Raw genomic sequence first — 23,845 nt, 5'->3', positions numbered from 1 at the left:
CCTAGACATTTGGCACTGATGGGATCGTTACCTGCCCACTAGGTGGCCCATCAATGCCAAATGCCTAAACATATGCAAAAAGAAAGCTCATTTAAAAATTTTAGTCATGCTGCCAGATAAACTGACATGTAAAGAAGGGATTGTTTTAGTTTAGCAAACGTTTTTAAGAACAGAGTCACTCTATAGCTATGTTATCCTGGAGATACCCCCAGTGCTGCCAAAATTTACACTCAAGTCATTTTAATTTTATTATTTCAAAAAATATTTTGCAAGACTGGGGTCGATATCCAAGGATTCAGCCTCATTGGAGTCTATGTACAATCTCAGCGATTCATTCAGGGCAGTATTGTTTCTTTTCAGCTTCCAGTTGGCCATGTTATAGTGTATTAAAAATTCTTCTAATTTGGCAATGTTGTTGGTTACCCTGCTCACCCCCCACAATATGCACAACTCCATCTGAAATTCTCAATCTGTAGAACAAGTGCTGGTCATCCATCGTCCCCACAATAATTGGCAGACGTTGGAAACAGATGACCAGAGCCATGTTGAGCTGAATCATTAACACACATCTGTAAAACCAATAGATGTTTTCTTAACAAGTAGTAATGGAGAACCTAGTCAGTCCCATGGGCCACCAATTAAAACCAAGTTTAAAATTTTTTGTGCCGCATTTAGCGGTCTATGGTGACCAATTTCAACATAGATATACTTTGCTATCTGCAGCCAGAATTACCAGTTTGTCAAACAGCTCTTTGCCACGGGTTCCAGTCCAGTCACAACCGGGAGACGGTCAACGCTCTAGACCCAAACACTGCCTGCTCTCCCGCAAAAATAGATTGTTTTGTATTGAACATAGCCAGACAGACGTTTAGTTTGATAACCATTTTTTAGCCAAGTTATGTCGCTACACAACGTTTATTAGCCGATCTCAAAGCGAATAAACTAGAAGGAACAAGTTACTTACCTGTAACTGTTGTTTTCCAGCATGTGTCTGGCATGGATTCACATGCTCATGAATATTCCCCGTTGTCAGGCTGGGAATCCTCGGTAAAGAAAAAATCAGTATCAGTTTCGTTTCTTATCTGTCTTTCGTAGTAGTAACCAATCACTGATCTCTGCGTCATACTGACCACAGCCAATGACTGCCCTCTATCTAAGCCCCGCCTCTGGCAGCCATCTTCAGATTTGGTAGCACGTGAAGTGGCAGTATGACCAAGTGAAGAGCCGCAGAGGGGTAGGCGGGAGGGTTCGCATGTGAATCCATGCCAGACCCATGCTGGAGAACAACAGTTACAGGTAAGTAACTTGTTCCTTCTCCAGCATGGGGTCTGGCATGGATTCACATGCTCATGAATAAAGAATACATAGCAGTACACACATGCACAACCACGGGAGGTGGCAAAGGCTCAACATTAAGCATTACATCAAACTCAACATTAAGCAATTCTTACCTCCTTACCAGGCTCAGCTTAGGCGAACAGGTTGCGCAGCACTGCTTGGCCGACCCTGGACTCCTCCCTGGAATCCCGATGGACGCAGTAGAATTTCGTGAAGATGTGCGTCGACCTCCACGTAGCAGCCCTGCAGATGTCCAGCAAGGGCACACCAGATAGGAACGCTGTGGTAGCTGCGATCGCTCTGGTAGAATGGGCTCTCGGACGGCCAGGCAGCGGTCAGTTTGCCAACCGATGACAGTACATGATACAGCCGGAGAGCCATCTGGAAATGGAGGCCTTTGAGAGAGCCTTCCCCTGATTGACAGGTCCAAAGTTCACAAAAAGTTGTGACGTCTTCCGAAAACCCTTTGTGCAGTCCACGTAGAACTTCAGCCACATCCAGCGAGTGCAAAGTCCTTTCGGACGGCGACGAAGGCGACGGGAAGAAAACAGGCAACGCCAAGGGTTCGTTGAGGTGGAAGTCCGACGGCACCTTGGGCATGAAGGAGGGGTGCGTCCTGAGCACCACCCTCGTGTAGTGAAAAGTCAAGTACGGCGGCTTGCAGGAAAGGGCCTGGATCTCTCCCACTCGTCGTGCGGAGGTTATGGCCACAAGGAACGCTGTTTTCCACGACAAGAACTTCAACGGAGCCGAGTGCAAAGGCTCGAATGGAGGTCCCATGAGCCTGGTCAGCACCACGTTGAGCTCCCACGCCGGGGCCGGAGACTTCACAGGTGGGAACGATCTGAACAGTCCCTTCATGAATTCCTTCACCAGACGATGAGACCACAAAGACGTCCGCCCTGTGGTTCTGGTGTATCGGGAGATCGCAGCAAGATCAATCTTGATGGACGCGTGAGCCAGTCCAGCCTTGGCCAGCGTCAGAAGGTACGGCAGTACTTGGGGGGGCTGTAATCCGTAGAGGGTTAATCTTCTGTGCGTGGCACCAGACAGAGAACCTCTTCCATTTGTGTCCATAGCATTTAAGAGTTGAGGACGCCATGGCCTTTGCAAGAACCTCTCTGCAGTCGGCCGGTATGTCGTATCCTCCAAACTAACGCTGCAGGAGCCAGGCCTGCAAGTTCAGCGACTTCGGGTCGTGATGGAGGATGGCACCTCCTTCCCTGGTGAGAAGATCCGCGTCCACTGGCAGCTTGATTGACGGGGACGCTGACAAGACCAGAAGGTCCGGGAACCATATCTGCCTCGGCCACGCAGGTGCGACGAGGATCAGCCTGCACTGTGACCTTTTGAGCTGGTTGATGAGCCGGATCAGCAATGGCAATGGAGGGAACGCATATAGAAACAGGCCCTCCCAGGGGAACGAGAAAGCATCGCCCATGCTCCTCGGCTGGGGAAACCTGCTGGCGAACCTCCGGCACTTGGAGTTCGTCGCCGTCGCGAACAGATCGATCTGGGGAGTGCCCCACCATTGGAAGAGGCGGTCCACTAGATCCTGTCGTAGTTCCAACTCGTGGCACGAGCGCAGCTCTCTGCTGAGCGAGTCGGCGATGGTGTTTTTGTTATTCCTGCCAGATGAAACGGCACCAGAAACATCCCTTGGGCGACGGCCCAATGCCACAGATCCTGAGCCTCCCTGGAGAGGGCTGGGGATCTGGTACCGCCCTGCTTCCTGACGTAGAACATGGTGGTAGTGTTGTCTGTGAAGATCCTCACTGTTAGGAAAGATTTCATAATTGTAGGTAATTTTCCTTCCATGTGGCAACCCCTAAACTTTTTGCTATTGTTTTTAACCTTGTTCTTGACTTTGCCAGAGAAGTACAGCCTTCTGCCGCACTTCTCTGGGCTTTCGCTCCTTTTCTTACGGGGAAACTGACATGCCCTTAAGACAGTCAGTTCCGGGGAACGCTGTTTCCCGTAGTTTCTTTTATCGTGTTGCGGCTTTAGTGCAACATGACACAAGAGGGCACTGTAAGCTAAGTTACAGCTCTCTTGGGTCTCTAGCCTTCTACAGACCCTAGATACTCTTTTAGGATGGTATTGGATCGGTGCAAGTCATTCAGGGACTGGAATGGTGGCAGCGATCGTTTTGTTTATTTTGAGCTCCTTTTGGCGTTCTGAGCACGTTTTTCGCACTGAACCCAAAATGGTGGCCTGGCTCCCAAAATGGCCAGACCACGAGGCTCCTTTGTCTTGTCCACTGACCGTCTTGCTCCCTTCACCTTCCCCAGGTCGGGCGACCCGGGGCCTTCCTTATTTGGGCATGTACTTTCCCGCGAAACGTGGTTGCTTTCGCGGGCTTCTACATGTCGTTTGTGTGCCTCCAGGGTGTGGGCTGGGCTGTCTGGTCCCAATACACATCCTGGGTGCCAGAGAGTCTGGGGTGGTGTGAATGCCTGGGACCACCGTGGTCCGTGATTGGTCCACGTATGGTATGTGTGTTGATGAGCGGATCTCCCATTGGCTCCCCTCCGTTTTGGCGCGAAGGGAACCGTGGATAAGAGGGAGCTGGAAACACCACTACCATGTCGATCTCCTGAGTTCTCACGAACGAAGGAATACAGGAGCCAAGTATCCTGCAACCAAGAGGCTGGACCGAGGAATCGCTGGTGACCCGCTGAAGGAATCCTCCTTTGCACTGCTGTCGTCCTGTGAAACCCTTTCCTCCTTGGATCGAACCAGAAGGCCTGTACTGGTGCTTCGACCTTTGGAATAGCAGGAACAGCTATTCCCGGCGACTTCATCAACTCCTGCCAAGTAAGCCTTCGGAAGTGTCTCTGGGCCATCCAGTTGACTGACCAGCTTACAAGGGAGTCCTGCTCTGTAACTGCTGCCAGGTTGTGTTGTATTTCGAGTCCTGGTCACTCTCCCACGCTTCGTACGCTTGGCGTCCCCAGGTCTGAAGGGAGGAGTGTACATTTGGCCCGAATACACACGGCCGCTCCGTTGTCCTGCTGCGGCAACAAAACTGTGCTGGTTTCGTCGATTGGGACGTCTTTTTGCTCTACACGACTACGAGGCGTTCCCTGCTCTTCTGAACCTGCCAGCTGCTGAATCTAACGTGGAGAAGCCTGGGTCTGCTTGCTTCGGGGACCGGTGAGTAGTTTAGCTAGGATCTGGTCGCCCTCCTGCAGTATTTCCCTGCTGTGTAAAAACAGCACCCTTTTGGCCGTACTCGCGCTCTGCTTCTGCCCGCTGTGGAGGCTGCGCTTGAGTTGCGGAACCTGCTCTCCTTCTGCTGTGCACTAACCCGAACTGCCTGACTTCCTACGAAGAGCTTCCCCTTTTGCCCGTTGGCACCGGCGTGGCAGGTACTTTGAGCACAAGGCACAACTCTTCGCACGGCTCGGACTTCCATCTAGTTAGGTGCTTCTGAAGGCGAACTGAGTCTAAAGCGTTATCGCACTGCCTGTTTTCCTTTCCTTTCAGGTGGACTACATATTTCGTGCTTTAAACGCTTGCAACTGTGTATTTGTATATATATTGTGTTGATATGGTATGTGTTGGTTTAATATTGTGATATTGTGATTTTCTCGCTACGGTCATTATTTTAAAGGCCTTAAAATAAATGTGTTTATATTTTTGATATAACAACTGTTTGGAGTAGTTTGTAAGCGCTCTTGCTTTGTGTGCTCATTGCGGGCTTTCAGTCACCCTCACCCCTCTTGAGACCTAGTCTTGACCGCCGCGATCGCTACCTTGATTGGTCTGGCTTGTCCAGAGGTTACCCTGTTCCAAGTAATTAGGTTGGCCTTCTGAACTTCTGCGCCACCAGGACAGAGTTCAGAAATCCGTCTTAACACTCACCACCTTGCCCTTGAGGGACGGAAGGAAGGACCTGAGGGCCCAAAACACTGCACGGAGCTCCAGGACGTTGAAATGGAGGGACTTCTCTGTCGGGAGCCAAAGGCCTCTTGCGTGCAGATTTTCGGTGTGCGCTCCCCACCCTTCCAGGGAGGCATCCGTGGTCACTGTCTCCTGGTGGCCGGGGGTCTGGAAGTCCATGCCCGCCATAAGATGCGCGCGGGTGCCCCACCACCGGATCGCTCATCGGAAACTTTCGTCGAGTGTGATCCTCTCCTCGAAGCTGCCCGTCGTCTGGATCCAACGCGCGTCCAGGAATTCCTGTAACGGGCGCATCCGAAGCCTGCACAGGCGGATGAGATAAATGCAAGAAGACATCATTCCGAGGAGGGATTTGATGGACCTCACCCTGGCCGCGTCCGCAACCCGCATCTGCTGCACCTTGCCCAAGATGGCCCTCGTCCTCTCCTCCGACGGAGAGGCCAGAAGCGACACTGTGTCGAGCTTCGCTCCCAGAAACAGTGCGTCTTGCGAGGGCACCAGGTGGGACTTGGCATAGTTTATGGAGAATCCCAGGTCCGTGAGTAGTTGGACGGTCCTTGCCGTGTGCTCCACGGCGAGCTTGTTTGTCTTTGCACGGATGAGCCAGTCATCCAGGTAGGGGTAGACGTGAATCCCCTCTCGGCGCAGCTGTGCCGCCACCGGTGCGAGGCACTTGGTGAACATCCTGGGTGCCGACCTCAAACCGAAGGGAAGGGCTTTGAACTGGTAGTGACGCCCTTGGTCCACGAACCTGAGAAACTTTCGGTGCCCCTTTAGGATGGGGATATGGAAGTAGGCATCCTCCAAATCCAACGACGACAGGAAATCGCCCTCCTCCAGCTGACCGAGGACGTGTTGGAGGGTGACCATCCGGAACTTCTGCGCCTTGATGAATTTGTTCAGTCGTCGTAGGTCCAGGATGGGACGCCATCCTCCCGTCTTCTTCTTCACAAGGAAGTATCTTGAGTAAACTCCGGAGCCCCGAAGCCTCTTTGGGACGAGCTCAATGGCGCCCTTCTTGAGCATCGCCTTTACCTCCAAGAGAAGTTGAGGGACGTGATGTTCTTTCCTGGCCACAGGGGGAACGCGCGGGCACCTCTTTAGAAACTCGAGCGCGTGACCCTGAGCTAGGGCGTCCAGCACCCAACGGTCGGTGGAGATGGACTCCCACACGCTGACGAAGCTCGCCAGCCGGCCTCCCACCGGGGTGCTTCGGTGGGGGCCCGACCCCGCGGCCGGTTCAGTCCTGCTTCGACGAGGCTTTGCCGCCTTGTCCTCCCTGGCGACGACGGCGGGGTCCGCCTGACCTGCTTCGTCCCCTGTAAGCTTCCTGTTACGACGAACAGGCCGCTTGACGGTAGGTGGAAAATCCGCCGCTGGAACCTTTGGAGGCACCCTGTTTGCCTCCGCCGCTCCGAAAGGGCGGCCACCGTTGCTGGAGAACCCCAAGAGCCCGGGCAATCTCCGTGTCCGCCTTGATGGCTTGAAGGGAATCGTCCACTGTTTTCCCAAACAGGTTGTTTCCGTCGAACGGCAAGACTCTGGTCTGCACATCCTGACGGAAGTCAGTAGCCTTTAGCCATCCACGCCGCCTAAGGCACACGCCGTTGCCCAACTGGCGGAATCCAGTATCAGCGATGTCCGTCGCAATCGTAATGGCGTGGTCCGACGCCACCTCTCCTTCCTGCAAGATCTCTAGGGCTTCCGCCCTCTTGTCGGCTGGTAGGAAGTCCAGCAGGGGGGCCAGTTTGTACCACAACTCCCTGTCGTAGCGGACTACGATAGCCAAGGCGTTGGCCGCCTTAATCGTCGTCGCTGCCGACGAGATGACTCTGCGTCCCATCGTGTCCAATTTCTTACCCTCGCCGTCCGGCGGGGTGGTCGTCGTAGAGGCCGCGCCCCCTCTCCCCGCTTTCTTCCTGGCCGCCGCAGAGACGACCGAGTCCGGGGTCGGCTGTGCCCGAAGGCACAAGGGGGCCGCGTCCGGGACCCGGTACTTCTTCTCGTACCGATCCCTTCTAGCCGGTGTCGTGGATGGGTTCTTGAGGAGGGCAAGGCCCTCATCCCAAATATCATCCAGTAGAGGTATAGCGAGGACCGTCTTCCTCTTGGCCTCGCGACATTTATAAAGGAAACATTCCTTCTTCTCTTCCGGGCAGAGCTGGAAAAGCTTGGATGCCCTGGCGATCATGGCGTGAAACGATCCAATCTCGTCGGGCGGGGAAGCCCGGGTGGGAGGTGACGGGAGATCCTCGTCGTAAACCTCGTCGTCCATACCCGTCGCGGCCGTGTCAGTCCCCGTATCATCCCCACGTGTCGTGGACGGGGAGGAGGGCTGAACAGGGCGCGATGGCTGAAAAGGAGGTGGAGGATGAATCCTTCTTCACTTAGGGGGAGGGCTCCCAGAAAGGCCTGGTTCCGGGTCCCCGTCGGGAGCGGTTCCTCCGTTGGTGGTAACGGCAGTCTCGTCCTTATCTCACAGCATAAGGACTGTATAGCCAACAAAATGGCCGCCGAGTTGTCTTGCGGCACTGGTTGAGGGGAGTCCGACAGGCGGTCAGGAGCCCCGTCGGCACCCTCGACGTGCTCGTCGTCTCCTACGTCAGGGTCCCTCCCGACGGGCTGGTCTTCTTCCACGCCAACGCCGTGGCTTAAGACTTCGATCAGCTCCTCCTTAGAGGTTGAGGCCGAATCCACGACGACCTCCTGCCCCCCCCCTTTTTCTTCTCCGGAGGTTTCACGGGGGTCCTGTCGATGGGCTTGAAAGAGGACTCCCTCCGCGGTGGCAGGGAGACTCTGGGCCCCGAGGTCGCCACCACTGGTGTAGCCTCCACAGGCTGAGCCAGGGCCGCCGCGACTGTCTCGATAGAGGCCTTGGCCGGATGGATTAAGGCTTTCACCACCTTAGGTGCGCTCACCGCCTTCTCCTTGGGGGGAGGGTCACCGCCTCGCTCCCCCTCCGATGGGGCCTTCGAGCTCGACCGGGGTCTCTCCAGGAGCTTGACCGGGTGCTCGGCCTTCCTCTTACCCAAGCCAGAGCATTGGCTCGTGGTTGATGGCGCCGGGGAGGATGCGCCCTGCCTGGCGCCCGTAGAGCCCGACCGTTCGAAGCTCCCGGTGCCAGCGGACTCCCGGTGCTTGGCCTTCTGTTGGACCCCCATCGCCGGGGCGCCCTCAAAGGTCTTAGAAGACCGCTCGGATTTTTTCTTCTTCTTCTCACCTGACAGGCTCTTTCCTTCCAGCCAGTTGGCGAGACGTTGATGGCGGTCCTTCATGGTCCGCTCCGACATATTGCCGCAAAACGCACAGTCCTTCTCCACGTGCGTCTTGTCCTCATGTAGGCAGTAAAGGCAAAGGGAGTGTTCGTCCTCATTAAAGACATTCTGAAGCTGGCATCCAGGGCAGACCCTGAGCAGCTTTCCGGGCGTCGAGATTCCCTTCTCCTGGGCCATGTCCGATGGGCCTGAGAAACTTCTGGAATCCCCCAAAAGCGTGGCTCGACGAAATCTTCACCCTTGAGGGGCGTAGACGAATCCGATACGGGTCCCCGTTAATCGGATGAAGAGACGGCGGAGCTTGAGGCTCTTTGACCGAAAAAAAAGAGACATTTTTCTGAGAAAAAATGTGAAAAAAGCACTAACGCTCGAGAGCAATAGCACGAGGATCCCAACACTTGAACGTGCGGTAAAAATCTGAAGATGGCTGCCAGAGGCGGGGCTTAGGTAGAGGGCAGTCATTGGCTGTGGTCAGTATGATGCAGAGATCAGTGATTGGTTACTACTACGAGAGACAGATCAGAAACGAAACTGATACTGATTTTTTCTTTACCGAGGATTCCCAGCCTGACGACGGGGAATATTCATGAGCATGTGAATCCATGCCAGACCCCATGCTGGAGAATATAGATTTCAGGCCAGCGTGATTTGGCATTCTGGGACTTCTAGTCTCCATTCAATAAAATATTTTTGGTCTAACATGCTATGTCAGTGTTCTGTCTAAGTATGTTTTTGATGCTGTATTTCTTACTTTTGAGACTTTTCCACCGCATTTTAGGTGCACGCTTGTTTTTTCAGCTTATTTGGATGGGAGTCTGCTTGTTTTCGGCTTGTTTAGGAAGGGCATTAAGCTTATTTCTTCCTTCCGACCTGGCAACATTGCGTGCAGGCAGTGCAGCCAGAGACCCAGAGAGTGTCCATCTGGTGTCTGTGTGTTATTGTGTGCTGGGTAAGCCGTATGATCATGGCCTCCGAGTGAGCCTAGGCCTGTGTGCCCACAGTGCCCAGGGTTGATTGCGCTGGGTGCCCACAGTGCCTGGACCTGGTTGGGTGATCCCGACCATCGTAGTGTGCTGCTCTACACTGATTGGAGCTGCGCAAACGCAGCAGATCTGACCCTGCTGGGTGCCTCCCAGCAGTTGCGTGCCTGGACCGACATGGACCCGAGCCGTACACAACACATCATTCTGTACTTTAAATAAAATCATGCAATTAGATTGGGACTTTCTAAGTTAAAAAAAAAATTAAAAAACGAAAATAAAACTTGATTATTGCGTGGGGTTGCTACACTGCCCTGAATCCGATGTTTCTTGATTAATGAATGCTAGATTGCTAATACAATGCCATTTTATTGACTGACTAATGGTTTCATACAAAACCTACTCAACCTACGACACGACAAACCTTTGGCAGTTTGGATGTGTTGTTGAACATGCAGAGACAGGCTTCAGGAAAGCTACTGAAGTGCAAGAAACTAAGATGGTGTGCTCTTTTACGGCGATTTCTGAACTATTCTGGCACTCATGATTCGGGGTGTAGCAGCCAGGATTAACAGTTCAAATAAAGCTACAATATATAGATATTTTGGTTTGGCAAACTTAGCTATACATTGAACTACATGTCTTGTGTGCTCATTGTTGTGGAAATGGTCTTTTTAAAATAGACTGTACTAATGTAACAGTCCAAAACTACTTTGAAGGCTTATTTGTGCAAACATTAGCTCCTGGGGCAATCAGTTTGCTCCAAATGCGGGCTGGAAGTTACGATACAATCCCACTCCTTGCCCTTCTGCCTATCCTGCCTGTTGCAGGTCTACGGCAGCCTTCGGAATCCCCATGAACCCCCTACCGCCCACAGACTCAGGCAGACGCTGGTGTGTTCGGTTCAGGCTCCCGGTCACTCTGCGGGAGCCGGGAACGCCCCTTTTATTTATAGGGCACGCAGTGGAGTGCAACGTCACTCTGCTGCATGCGGGTACCCTTAAAGGGGCAGCACCACACTGCCTACGTGTCCTGCCCACTCGCTCTCGCTTCTATTTTCTGTCATCATGACACAGGTATATAGCAGTTCTCAAGCCTCCTTCCCCCACATGTGCTATTGACGGTTGCCCTACTTCCGTTTCCAGTGCATCCTAGTTGGTATAACCGGTGCTTTCCACGCCGCCCCTCCCCCACACAGACACACACTATTAGCACGTTGGCCTGCTATGAGCAATAGCGCCCAGAGGCAGGCGGGTTGGATTGGTAATGGCGCTGGGGTAAGTGTTAAGGGCCTCGTGCTGTGCTCAGGACTATAACTTGTGCCCCTGGGACATTACTAGCCGACCGTGCCCACCACTGCAGGTAGTATTACTTAAAATGAGAGCCATTAAAATAAACTGATAGAGATTTATCCAAGCTATAACGCACAATGCGATGTTGTCGCACGTCTCAAAAGTAAATGCTTACCTTGCAAGTTCTTTAATTAGGTTTGCAATACGCTTTTTGTCTTCTAGACACAAGTCTTTCAAAGAGGCACTTCTTACACCATCACCATCATAAATTGCCTGGAAAAAAACAACAAACTTCTTACATTTTTATTCAAAAGTCATTTTTCATGGAGATTTCATGTTGAGAGCTTGCAATCCAAATGACATTTATTTTCTAATGCAATAACGACATTCAACTAAATCCAAAATTGATATAGGAACATAAGTGATGTGTTCTGCCCTGGCATGGGTTCACCAACCACTAAAAGTGGAGCTGTATTGAAGGCAGACAGCCTGCCTTAACAGGAACCAGAAACTAGTATTGTGGACTTTACCTAACAAAGTAATGTGCTGAAGGCTAGAACTTAACGAGAACCAAATGAACAGTATATTTCAACAACAACTGAGGTCTGACTAATAACACGGATAGTGTGCAAAGGGAACCAAAAGGAAGACAGTGCAGAGGCTGGACTGGCCAATGAAGAGACAGGGAAATCCTGACGTGCCATTATGGGTCATTGTAGGCCTGTTTTTACTTTTCTGTGCAGCCAGCAGTTGTGGCCAGCAGGGTGCAAAATTTGCACTAGACATCGGCTAGTGGTAATTGACTCTTGTCGTGTAAGAAATGGTCTGCAGTGTGGATAGAATTGAGATGTCTAGTGACCTTTATTGCTGTCAAGTAGCTTGCAACTTGAAATGCTTACATCTCGTGGGAAGTTCTTCCAGCACACTGGTGCTTTAAAAAGCACTATTTGCCACTGAGATTTCCAAAATGTATACCCGTAGCATGATTAAAACATTTTTTTGTGAAAATTAATTCAATGAAATTTGCAAATCTGCGCCACTTTTATTTTGGTGCCGGTTTTCATTGCATGCTGCAGTTTGACCCTGGCAATGATGGCAAGCGAGTGTCTACAAAAAAAGATGTGTATGTGCAGAGCACAAACAATTCTTTCCAACGTGAAGATAACAATATAAAGGAACTTTGATCCCTCACAAGATTTGATACACTGAAAACAAACCCAAAGAGTACTAGGACTTACAGAATTGATGTTATAATTTTATTTTTAAGATGATAATGATATTGTCCACATGGAATTGCTGGTCATATAAAGTCTTGTGCTGAATCTAATAGACATTTACTCCGTTTCCCAGAATGCAACGCCAGCCATCTCTTTCTCTGACAAGGTCTTTTATTCACTCTATGGTGAATCAGCTCTTCTGTTGGCAAGCAGATTAACTGGAGCTGGCATGTAATATTTTGGAAATAAAAAAGAAATGCCTTTGGAATTTTACATTGGGAATCATGTTTGCTTGTAACTTTTTCAGGGTGAAAATCTCGATCAGCAGAATGTAAAGCGATATTTTTTTGATGTTCATTTCCATTTTTAAATGAGACGAATGTGGATATTTCTCACAGAAACAGCACATGCCTGTGATTCATTTATACAAGTGTCCATGCCGGAGAACCTGTTATTCTGAACTGAAAATTGTATTTTTAAATAAAAGTATCAGTGTTAAAAAGCCACATTTTTAAACTCATCTACCAGAAGTCGTGTTCGGATAAAATTACATTATTTGAATAGTTTAAGTGACAGCAAACTGATGAACCGATTAGGAACATGATTACACGTGAGCAATATGAAGTTTTATTAGGTTGCAAGTGTTTAATGCCTCGTCGCGCCTTGAAACATGTTATAATGGCTCTTGGGTGGAATTCCGATGTCATGTTTGCTTATGTTATGGTTCTACATTCCAAGGAGGACAGTGGGCTTAGGCTGGTTGCCAATAAAGAAGCCTCACTTACAACCCTGTGTGCTTCTTTTCTACATTGGCGACGAAGGCAACCAGCCTTCCAACCGACGTAGCCTATTTCGGCCCAGCAGTTGCCCATGTTTTCCCCCTGAAGGGCTGCCTGATCCTAAGGTATTGTCCGGGCCCCTCAGGAGAAGAGCCCTCCAACTGACGCTGCCCGTGAGGCAAGGGAGTGAGAGCAAGTTTCCCCTGCCCCTCGACTTCACCGGGCAGCCTGCCGGGCCTGCACTCCACAGCCAGGACGAACCAGGTGCCCCGGCAGCAGCGAGTGTTTGTGGAGGAGGGAGAAGACATTCCCCACACACGTCGGCAACGCGGACCGGTGTGCTGTCTGGCCTGCGCTCCCCAAACTGGGTTGAGTGCGGTGCCCCCACCGCAACAGAAACAGGTGAGGAGCTCTGTGACCCTTCCCCACTCCCGCGAGCAACGCTAACGGTGCCGGTGCCCATTTCCACGCCCCTCTTACCGGAGCGCAGCGCCAGGGAATCTGGGGTTAGCAGCGAGAGGGAGAGCGGCCAATTTCCTTGCAGCGCAGCGGAGTCTGGAGACAGCGGAGAGGGGGAGAGCAGTGAGCAGTCCATATCCGCGCCCCCCTTGCCGGAGCCCAGCACCGCGGAGACCAGCGACAGCAGAGAGGGGGAGAGCGGTGAGTCGGGAAACAGACGATCGAGGAGCCGGCAGCTCTGGCCCACGCGCAACTGCAGCCCCAGCCCTCCGGCTGGTTCAGAGTAGTGCTTCTCCTTTTTCCAAGGACATCTGAGGAGGAAGTCAGCAGCAAGGGGGAGAGCGGGGACTGAGCTCTCTTGCCGGGCAGAGACCCCGCCCATGCAGGAGGTGTCCGTCCAGCAGTGGAGGAAGGAGTACCAAAGGGGCGTTCCCCTTCATCGCTCCGAGAGGAAAATTAACCCTGTGCCTACCGTGTCTACAAATCTGACATTGTTCTAACTGTCCATTATCCAGAAGGCCTGGAAAGCATGGACAGTGATTAGAGGAAGTTGAACGGTGCCCTTCCAAGTAAACGTGCCAGCCAGTTTGCATCTGTCCCAACATGCAGCACAACAATGCGCGTCCGCCCCCAGCCTTTCTGGCCAGTCCCGGTGAAACAGCCTTAGGCAGATTGGAAGCGAGGTTTGGCAAGAGAGCCAATGTGGTACTTGAGAGATATCACTTCTTCTCGAGAGCTCAAGGTTCCAGTGAAGGCATTGATGCTTATGTGACTGCTCTACGTACTTTAATAGCAACGTGCAAATTCACAGGCACCATAGACGAGTACATCCGTAATCAAGTGATGATGCGGACGTGTGATGTGCGCGTCAGAGAGAAACTATGGATAGAGAAAGATCCACCGCTAGATAAGGTCATTGAGATAGCCCGTGCAATTGAAGAATCCAGGAAAAGTGTGAGAGTGATGACTGATAAGGGGGAAGCTGTACATGCTGTGATTCCCCGCGGGACTACGGAAGCTAAAGGGGGAACAAAGACAACAGGGCTGTGTCTTCCTCAAATGACCTGTGCAGGAAATGTGGGTGGCGTGGCCATGTAGCGGGTGCAAAGGGGTGTCCTGCTGCCAATGTGGTTTGTAGGAAATGCAAAGCCAAGGGACATTATGCCCGCATGTGTAGGGGTGTTATATCCATCAAGGACTCGGTGAAGATGGTGGACACTAATGATGATGATGATGTGACAATAGTGGGCTACATGGGTTGTTCAGACGGGAGTGAGAGAAGTGTGCCTGAGGTTTCATTGCTGAGTGTGGGGAATTGCAAGAAAAGAGCTTGGGCGACGCTCATGGTTAATGGCGTCCCGTTGGAGATGATGGTGGACACAGGGTCTCCATACACTACGATATCCCCGGAGCTATATGAATCCAAGTTCCACAAAAGAGTATCTGAATTATCCTCTCCTGACAAACCCGTACGCTTATGGGCGTCTACCCATTAAAGTCCTGGGATTTGAATGGGCTGACAGAGTTTCAAGGTAGAACAGCTAGGGGCAAGTTGTACGTGGCCCACAAGGGTGACCCTGTTGTTGGGTGGGAAGAACAAGCTGCTCTGGAGCTGTCGATTAGACCCGGGAAACTTGTTCCGGTGACGAGTGTGACTGAAGAGAACAATTGTACTGTGTGCTCTGGGGGCATCACGGCTGAAATTTTGGAGAGTAGGTTTCCCTCAGTTTTTACTTCTAAGTTGGGCAAATTGAAGGGTTTTGCACACAAGATAATTCTCAAGAGAGGTGTAGTACCTGTTGTTCACAAAGTCAGAAGGGTCCCCATCATGGCTCGTGATGCTTTAAAGGATGAACTGCATAAACGCAAGGAATCTGGGGTCATAGAAGATGTAGAGTGTTCAGAATGGTTGGCCCCGGTGGTGTTGGCACGCAAGGGTGATGGAGGAATGAGGATGTGTGTAGACCTCAGAGATCTCAATTCATGCATTTGGGTTGATAGACACCCCCTACCCAATATTACCGAGATGCTTTCCTTGGTATCAGGGGCTTCATGTTTTTCTACTTTTGATCTCTCGTCTGCCGATCATCAGATAGACCTGCACAAGGAATCTCGCCCACTCACATCCTTCGTGACCACTTTTGGCGCATTCCGTTTTTGTAGGATGCCCTTTGGCTTGGCCTCCGCTCCTGCGGTTTTCAGAGGATTATGCAAAAACTCTTTGGGGACATTAAGGGGGTGGAATGTTTCCAGGATGACATCCTTGTGTTGGGTAGATCGCAAGCTGAGCATGATTGCAGGGTTCTTGAAGTGATGGGTGTCTTGAAGGATTGTGGTCTCACTGTCAAATTTAACAAATGTAAAATAGGGGTTCCCAGTGTGAATTATTTGGGACATTCATTGGACGTTGAACGTATTCATCCCAAGGCAGAGTCGGTGAAGGCATTGAGTGATGCACCAGGCCCCAGTAAACAAGGACCAGTTGAGATCCTTCATGGGTCTTGCGGAGTATTATAGTAGATTTGTGCCTTCGTATGCTGACAAGACTGTTAGTATGAGGTCGTTGGTGAAGAAAGGTGTGCATTTTGCATGGTCGGATCAGTGTCAGGCGGAATTTGTCAGGTTGAAGGAAGAGACTGAGCAAGCCCCGTACCTAGGGTCCTTCTCTCCGGCCAGGAAAACATTTCTTACCGTGGATGCGAGTGAGTATGGCATAGGCGCTGTTTTGGAGCAAAGGGTGGATGGTGAACTGCGACCTATTGTTTTTGCACCTACAGTGCGCAGAGAGGCTGAAGGTAGATATGCCGTCATAGAGAGGGAGGCTCTCGCTGCTGTGTGGGCCTCCAGATATTTCAGGACCTTTCTGTGGGGCATCGAATACACCCTGCGTACGGACCACAAGCCTTTAGTGCATGTGTTGACCACTAAAGGGTTACCACACGCGTCTTCAAGGATCATGAGGTGGATGGCCGATATGGCGGAGTTTAATTTCAAAGTTGAGTATGTCCTGGGAACTAGGAATGCGGTAGCGGATTGTCTGTCACGCTTTCCGAAATCTGACGGTGATCTTGAGCTCCAAGATGTGGCAGGGGACGATTGTACCCTGGTTGCCAGTGTGGTGCCCGCAGTGTCAGAACATGAGTGGGGTACAGAATGTGCAGCTGATCCTGAGCTGATGTAAATGAAGACGGCGCTCAGCAGTGGAGTTGTAGGTCCAGCTTTGTCAAAATCCTATGGCCAGGTGTGGGAAGAATTGTCGGTGGGTCCATGGGGTGTGGCTAGAGGCCTGAGGTTGATTTCTCCTCGTTCTCTTAGAGGGAAACTTGTTGACTTGGCCCATGAGGGGCATATAGGGAGGTCCATGACCAAGAGAAGGCTCAGAGAAGATTATTGGTGGCCCCGAATGGATGCTGATGTGGAGGACGTGGTGAAGGATTGTGCAGCTTGCTCCACTAGTGACAAGAGCAAGGTTCCCGCTCCCCAACCTATTTATCCGGTGGAACTACCCCGTGATGTGTGGTCCAAGGTGGCGCTTGACATAATGGGCCCCATTGATGCATTGGGTGGAGGTTTAAGGTTTGTCGTTATGGTAGATTATACATCTCGATGGGTGGAGGCCACAGCTTTGTCTACGGTCACCGCTGAGAAAGTGGTGGAGTTCCTCTCTGCGGTGTTTGACAGGGAGGGTGTGCCTGCAGGTTTAGTTACTGACAAAGGCTCTCAGTTTGTGTCAGAGTATATGCAGAGGTTTTTGGATGAACTTGGGATACGTCATCATAGAGTTGCACTATACAACCCACAAGCCAACGGTCTGGTAGAACGCATGAATCGTTTTATCAAGGGGGCCATCCAGTTGGCTCTTGCCAATGGTCTTCCGTGGAGAAGAGTGGTGTCCGAATCACTTAAGGCTTACAGGCTTACCCCTTCTATTGTTACTGGTCATTCTCCTTTTGAGCTGATGCGAGGGAGGAAACCTGGCTCCAAGTTGAGAGTACCAGCCCTGGGTGGCTGTGTTCAGACACATGTGGACATGCGGGAAGTTTTGGATCGAGTTCGGAGCAAGCAAGAACGGTTCTGAGTGAGCAAATGGCCCATAGGAAGCCCCTTCCTGTGAAGATTGGTGATTGGGTTCAGATTAGGAATCCTAGGTTTGTGGCCAAGGGTCTCAGCAAATACTTAAATCCATGCAAAGTGGTCAAGCGTGGTCGTGGCTATGTAAAACTTGATGATGGATCCACTTGAAGTCTCAGGCGTGTAGTAGTGGTGGACAAGGAGAAAGGGGTTTCTGCGGCCGGTGAGTCTAGCGTGCCCGGTAACGGTTCAAGCGATGCTGGGGTGGGTTGTGATGTCCCCTTAGAAGGCTCAGCAGTCCAGGAGGAGAATGAGGGACTAGTTAACTTGCAGCCCATTGTCATTGGGGCGGCTCTTGATCCCTAGGGTGTTCAAGAACATTCCTTTCCCATCTCTGTGCCCGATTCTGGTGTTAGGGATGTTCCGGCGGATGAATGTGAAGTGTCCGCTGCTGGGGTGGCCGACTCTATTCCTACACATACTCGGTCGGGCAGGGAGAGGAAGGTTCCCTCCAAGTACAAAAAGTTTGTTTTGGGTGCTGTTGTTTAGTAGCACCGCTTAGTTTTTGGTATTTCTTCCTTGCTCTTGTGGGCAAACTATTTTATAGTTGGAGTTAATAATGAGTGAATGTCAGTCTGGTGTGGTGTGTGTCTGTGTGTGTGTGATTGCTGGTCGAGTGTGTGAGGGTTTGAGTGTGGACCTTAGGGTGGTTGTTTCTTTGTTGAATAAAGGGGGAGAAGTGTTATAATGGCTCTTGTAGAATTCCACCCATGCTCTGATGTCATGTTTGCTTATGTTATGGTTCTACATTCCAAGGAGGATGGTTAGCAGTTGATCTGGAGAGCTGTAATGTAGGCTCAGCACTGCTGGGCTTATTCTGGTTGCCAATAAAGAAGCCTCACTTACAACCCTGTGTGCTTCTTTTCTACAAAACACTCGTGTATAGGCGCGTCATGAATACCATATCATATCAATGCAGACATCTCTAAGATGACATCGCATCAAATGTTAGGGAAATTTGGAAGTTACTACCTTCAGACTGACCTCCTCATTAGTATGGCCAATGAGTAGTAAGGGGTTGATATAGCGCAATGTCAGTTTTGAAACACTGTCCAATAACATACATCGGCCTATTAGATAAGAAAAATTACACATCTCTAAAGGAAGTGGTTTATGCTCTATAAATGTCAAAACCCTTAAAGACTGTGGGACAGGACACACTCACCAGCTTACTGGCTGGCTGATGGATGGGAAGGAGAGAAAGGGGCATTGATGATAACAGAAAGGAGACTGGAATAGATTGCTTTCAATTGAATTCATTTTTGGATTACTAACAGAGCACCGCAAAAGAGGCCTACCTGGATTTAAAGTGCCAGGCCTTCTTTATTGCGACAGACCGCAGACAGGCACAAATACAGAAAGAAGGAAATCAGACTCGACGGAAGACACACTGCCTTGCTGACTGATGCCCATCTGGTCCAGAGGGGGGTGAGGGACAGTTAAACCAGTCCTTAAGGAGGTGCCCACCTAATTCTGAGACAGCCAAAAAAAATGCATATGGGAGTTAGTCCCATACTTTCACCACACACATGGCATTTTAAGAGAGCGGTGTTGCTCTGTACCAATGCCTATCCTACACACCGGAAACACCAGGCCTCTGGTAGGAGTCGAGCGACATTGCACTGGTTAAATAAGCCATGTATAAGTTGAGTGTAACGGACAACTGATTCCGGTGTGTGGGGTAGTCGATGTAGAAGGTACGAGACTGCACCAGGCCTCTCTGTCAGTAGTGTAAGTCGAGCGACACCACACTTGTTAAATGTAGCCTTGTGCATGGTGAGAGTATGGGACTACTGCTTCCGTTTTTTGTGGGGTAATCATTGGTACGGAGCGATACTGCGCTCGTTAAATGAGCCATGTGTATGGTGAAAGGATGAGGCTACTACTTCCGGTATGTAGGGTAGTCAATGGAAAAGGTGTGGAAGTGGTCCTTTTTGCTTGAGATTCAGTTATTGTTTAAGGGTCACACGTCCTAAAGTCTTTTCAGAGCAACACCACTCAAATCATGGTGCAACTTGAGAGCGCATGTATGTGTGTGGTTGAAGTGTGACTGCATATTTCAGTGTGTGTGGTTTGCTAGGAAAGGAGATGTATTGTATAATGCTTGGTTGGCATGTGGTGAGAGCTGGAAAAGGAAGGGAGATGTGTTGTATAGTGCTTGAATGGATGCATGGAATTTATGATATAAGAGGGAATGCTGTGAGAATTTTGTTGTACGAGAGGGTGTTTATGATTCTATACTCGGGAGTTGGAGAGATCAAGCCTGGGTGATGGGTGCCAGTGGGCCCCTAAGAGATATCTTAATGTAAATGAACTGAAGGAATAAAGGAACTTCCTTGTAACTTACCTGAAGTGCATAAGGATCTGCTTTATTTCAATTTGTAAATGGAAATAATCCTGATGGGAGCGATACTTCAAACAGGGCACTAGATTAAATCCCAGCCCGCGTCATTTGTAAGTACTGAACGCTGAGGGAATTGACTGTACATCCTGAGAAGTTAGGGGTTATTTCAGAAGTGTATTTGCTTCTGGAATTATAGATTTGATAGAATAGGTCCATAGTTTCTGTACTGGGAGATCTCCTGACTCCCCCTCTGTGTAGTTATCAAACATAGAAGAAGTATTCAGGGAGCTAAAAGGACATCTCACTGTCTGCATACTGTAAGCAATCAAGAGTAAGACTCCCAGAGTAATCAGTTTCAGTATGAAATAGGACTTATCAAAATAATGAGGTTTGGGAAATACTACCCATCCCTAAATCTATGAGGAGTTTCTCTGACTCAACCAAGCTAATGAACGTCTGTCAGGTTCTTAAACAAAAAGAACGTCCGATGTCCTGTGTCCAAAAACCCTAAACTGACTCTTACACTCTTTTCTGTAAGCTATGAACTTGCAGCTTTCTCTCAAAGTTCATAATAGAAGGTGGAGAATAGAAAAGAATTAAAGGTTCTGCTAAAGAATACGATCCTCCTTACCGCCAAGTTTCTTCTAGTCTTTTAATGACTATACAGTGCCTCTGGAAAAAGGTCAACAATGTTTCACTGTTTCAAACAAAAGGGGGGCTACTCCCGTGCTTTTTGCTTTTATCCCAATATTTCACTTCACAGTTTCAAGTGTGCGGGGGATTGAACTATTTCCTTGATTTTTTTCTACCCGTTATACTTCAACAATCGTAAGGAAAATACCTCTTTCCTTCGATTTTCAGTTTAACTTTACTCCAGGGGATGAATTTTCCCTTGAGAGTCCGTTAAATACACAGTCGGTTTGAAAGCTCAGTTATTCACACTCTGTGGCTCTATTTGCTTAACAGGTAGTATGGTCTTTTCCTTTCACTGTTCATCTTTCAGCCCCTGGTATATTTCCTGCCCAAATATTTTCAACTTTCTTATTGATCCCTAAAAGTGGTACAAATCTTCCTTTTTGTTCCACAATTTCATAATCACTTCACTTCTCACACCTGGTATACTCTCTTGCCAGGATATTACAGCTTTTTATCTTCCTCTCCCAATGCATTCTTCAAAGGGATGCCCAGGACAATGGAGGAACCGAGAAGTGACATCAAGATGGCCCCCACAAACTAGAAGAGTCCTACATGCAGCCTTCCAGGGCATGAGGGGCTCACCACCATCCTGAATCCTAATTGAATTATGTCCAGTGCAAATGGAATGGCCTCTCCGAGGCAGGAGACGAAGCCGGCCCAGCACAAAGGCCCAGCTTCGAGGCCCATCGACCCTGTCTTTGCCTGTGCTGCCTCCCTGCACACAGCACTTTAATAGCTCTGCTCCAGCATGCTGCACAGTGCTACCCAGGACAAAGAAGGAGCCAAGATGTAACATCAAGATGGCCACCACAGACTACGAGTACCCTAAATGCAGCCTTTCAGGCCCTGAGGGGCTCACCACCATCCTGAATCCTGATTGGATTAAGTTTGCAACAAATGGAATGGCCTCCCTGAACCGGTATGCGAAGCCGGCCCAGCTCAAAGGCCAGCTTCAAGGCCCATCGACCCTGTCTTTGCCTGTCCTGACTTCCTGTACACAGCTGAGCATTTCACCATCTCTTCTCCAGCATGCTGCAAAGGGATGCCCAGGAAAATGGAGGAACCGAGATGTAACATCAAGATGGCCGCCACAGACTACGAAAGCTCTACATGCAGCTTTCCAGGCCCCGAGGGGCTCACCACCATCTTTAATCCTGATTGGACTGTACTCAGGGGTCCTCCGAGATCCCCATATAAAAATCATACTCCAAAAAGGACCACACACCGGGCAAGAAGCTACGCTGTTTATTACAGCTGGACGAGCATAGATCAAACAGAACAGTGGACAGGAACTGACTGATGAGAGCTGACATCTGGGCTTACAGCGAACATTAGTTTTATACTACGAATACAATAGTTAAGAAACTAGATACAGTTGTAGCTCAAACTTTCAAATTTCTCAGTGGTTCCAAGACAATTGACTGGCTAGGCTATGTCATATCCCTAGAGCTGACCTATGTTAGTAGAGTGTGATTGAAGCTAAGTGATCAATCGTATTCCAACTCATTGCCGCCCCATGTGGCACCACATCGACTCTCAGTCCTACCAGGAACAATTTGCAATTCGTAAAACAACATTTGCGCTGACCGGTGTGATTTATTATTCTGCCATTGGTCAGCACCATTTGCGAAAGTAACACGAGACAATCTGCTTCTGGTGGGAAAGGAGACATTCACACAGTACATGATGAATATTGACCTTCGCAAACCTTGTGTTGGATACTTTGAAGGCTGGCCACCTCCCAGGGATATAGAAACCTACGCTTTGATTGGTTTTCCCAGGAACACCACTCAGTTCAGCTTCCCATACCCATAATCATCTGCCGATGGGCACTCATGGCCATGTGAATGGTTCTCTTGGCTTAGGTTCATTTCCCCTCCAACCCCAAGTGCTCGCAAGGTCGGCCTGTCGTCTGGTTAATACATCACCCAGTGTTTGGCTTAGCTGCATTGGTCCTCCTGTGGCACATAGCTTGGGCTCCGGCTCCCTTCTCCGACCTGTGGTATGTTGATGCGTTCAGAGCAAGGTTCTCGGGCAAGGGCCAACCTAGGGCATCCCTGCTAAATATGTTTATCTGGGATTTGTCATATTTTTTGTTCTGACATACGTAAGTTCCCTGGGCCGATGGTACATCCAGTGCATCCCAACCCCCACATTTCCCAGCAAAGACTTCTTTCATGATGTGACTACAGGTGGAAGGTACGCTACCCTACCTTGCGCTGAATTGGTACCTTTAATACTTCCCCCCTCCTTCGATCGATCTTTCGATTGACATCTCCTTCCCTCCTTTTTCCTCACCCTCCTTCTCCTTGCAAAACCACACCCGTGTGACCCTGTTCATGTCCCCTTCCTCTTCATACCCCTCTATTACTAGTACCTAGTACTGCTCCACTTACCTCGCCAGCGTTCCAGCTAGCCTGCCTTTCAGCACGTCCGGTAAGTGGTCTGTTTGTGTTTGTGTGTCGAGTCTGTTATGCTTTATGTTTGTGCTGTGTTTGGGGGGGTGTCGGGTGTGCATGAATGTTTGTTTTGTATGGTTGTGTTTGTTGCGATGCAGGGGGGGGTGTCGGGTGTGCATGAATGTTTGTTTTTGTATGTTTGTGTTGTGTTTGTTGCGATGCGGGGGTGGTGGGGTGTCGGGTCTGTATGGGTGTTTGTATTTGTATGTCTGCGCAGTGTATGTTGAGATGGGGCGGGGGGTGTATCGGGTCTGTATGGATGTTTGTATTTGTATGTCTGTGCAGTGCATGTTGAGATGCGGGGCTGGGGGGGTGTCGGGTCTGTATGGGTGTTTGTATTTGTATGTCTGTGCAGTGTATGTTGAGATGGTGTGGTGGGGGGGTTCGTGTCGGTATGGGTGCATAGTGTATGCTTGTGAGTTTGTGTGCCGAGTTGGAGGATGGGGGTTTCGGATCGGTATGGGTGCATAGTGTATTGGTGTATGTTTGTGTGCTAAGTTGGGGGATGGGGGGGTTCGGATCAGTATGGATGCATAGTGTATTGGTGTATGCTTGTGAGTTTGTGTGCTGAGTTGGGGAATGGGGGTTCGGGTCGGTATGGTTGCATAGTGTATTGGTGCATGCTTGTGAGTTTGTGTGCTGGGTTGGGGGATGGGGGTTCGGGTCGGTATGGTTGCATAGTGTATTGGTGCATGCTTGTCAGTTTGTGTGCTGAGTTGGGGGATGGGGGTTTGGGACTGTATGGGTGCATGGGGTGGGGCCCATGGGGCATAGTGTTTGGTTGAGGGTGCGGGCCATGGAGCTTAGTGTTTGGTTGGTGGGTGGGGGCCATGAGGCATTGTGTTTGCTTGAGGGGTGGGGGCCATGAGGCATTGTGTTTGCTTGAGGGGTGGGGGCCATAGGGCATCATTTTTGGTTGGGTGGTGGGGGCCATGGGGCATAGTGTTTGGTTGGGGGCCATGGGGCATA

At 50.1% G+C, this 23,845-nt stretch overlaps 1 protein-coding gene across 2 annotated transcripts in view; it reads right to left on the bottom strand.

Moving 5' to 3' along the window:
• KIAA1328 (KIAA1328 ortholog) overlaps window positions 1–23,845 on the bottom strand; it is a 1,369,495-nt gene that overhangs the window by 1,105,550 nt on the left and 240,100 nt on the right. For both annotated transcript variants that reach the window (XM_069626866.1, XM_069626867.1), the window contains one exon: window positions 10,967–11,064. In XM_069626866.1, coding sequence (XP_069482967.1) covers window positions 10,967–11,064 — 98 coding nt within the window. The remainder of the gene's footprint in view (window positions 1–10,966; window positions 11,065–23,845) is intronic.

This window comes from Ambystoma mexicanum, chromosome 6p, assembly GCF_040938575.1.
Source record: "Ambystoma mexicanum isolate Mex_15411 chromosome 6p, UKY_AmexF1_1, whole genome shotgun sequence".
In the NCBI taxonomy this organism is placed as follows: domain Eukaryota; kingdom Metazoa; phylum Chordata; class Amphibia; order Caudata; family Ambystomatidae; genus Ambystoma; species Ambystoma mexicanum.
The sequence above is the reverse complement of the archived record's forward strand: the minus strand, read 5'-3'. Positions and strand labels throughout refer to the sequence as shown.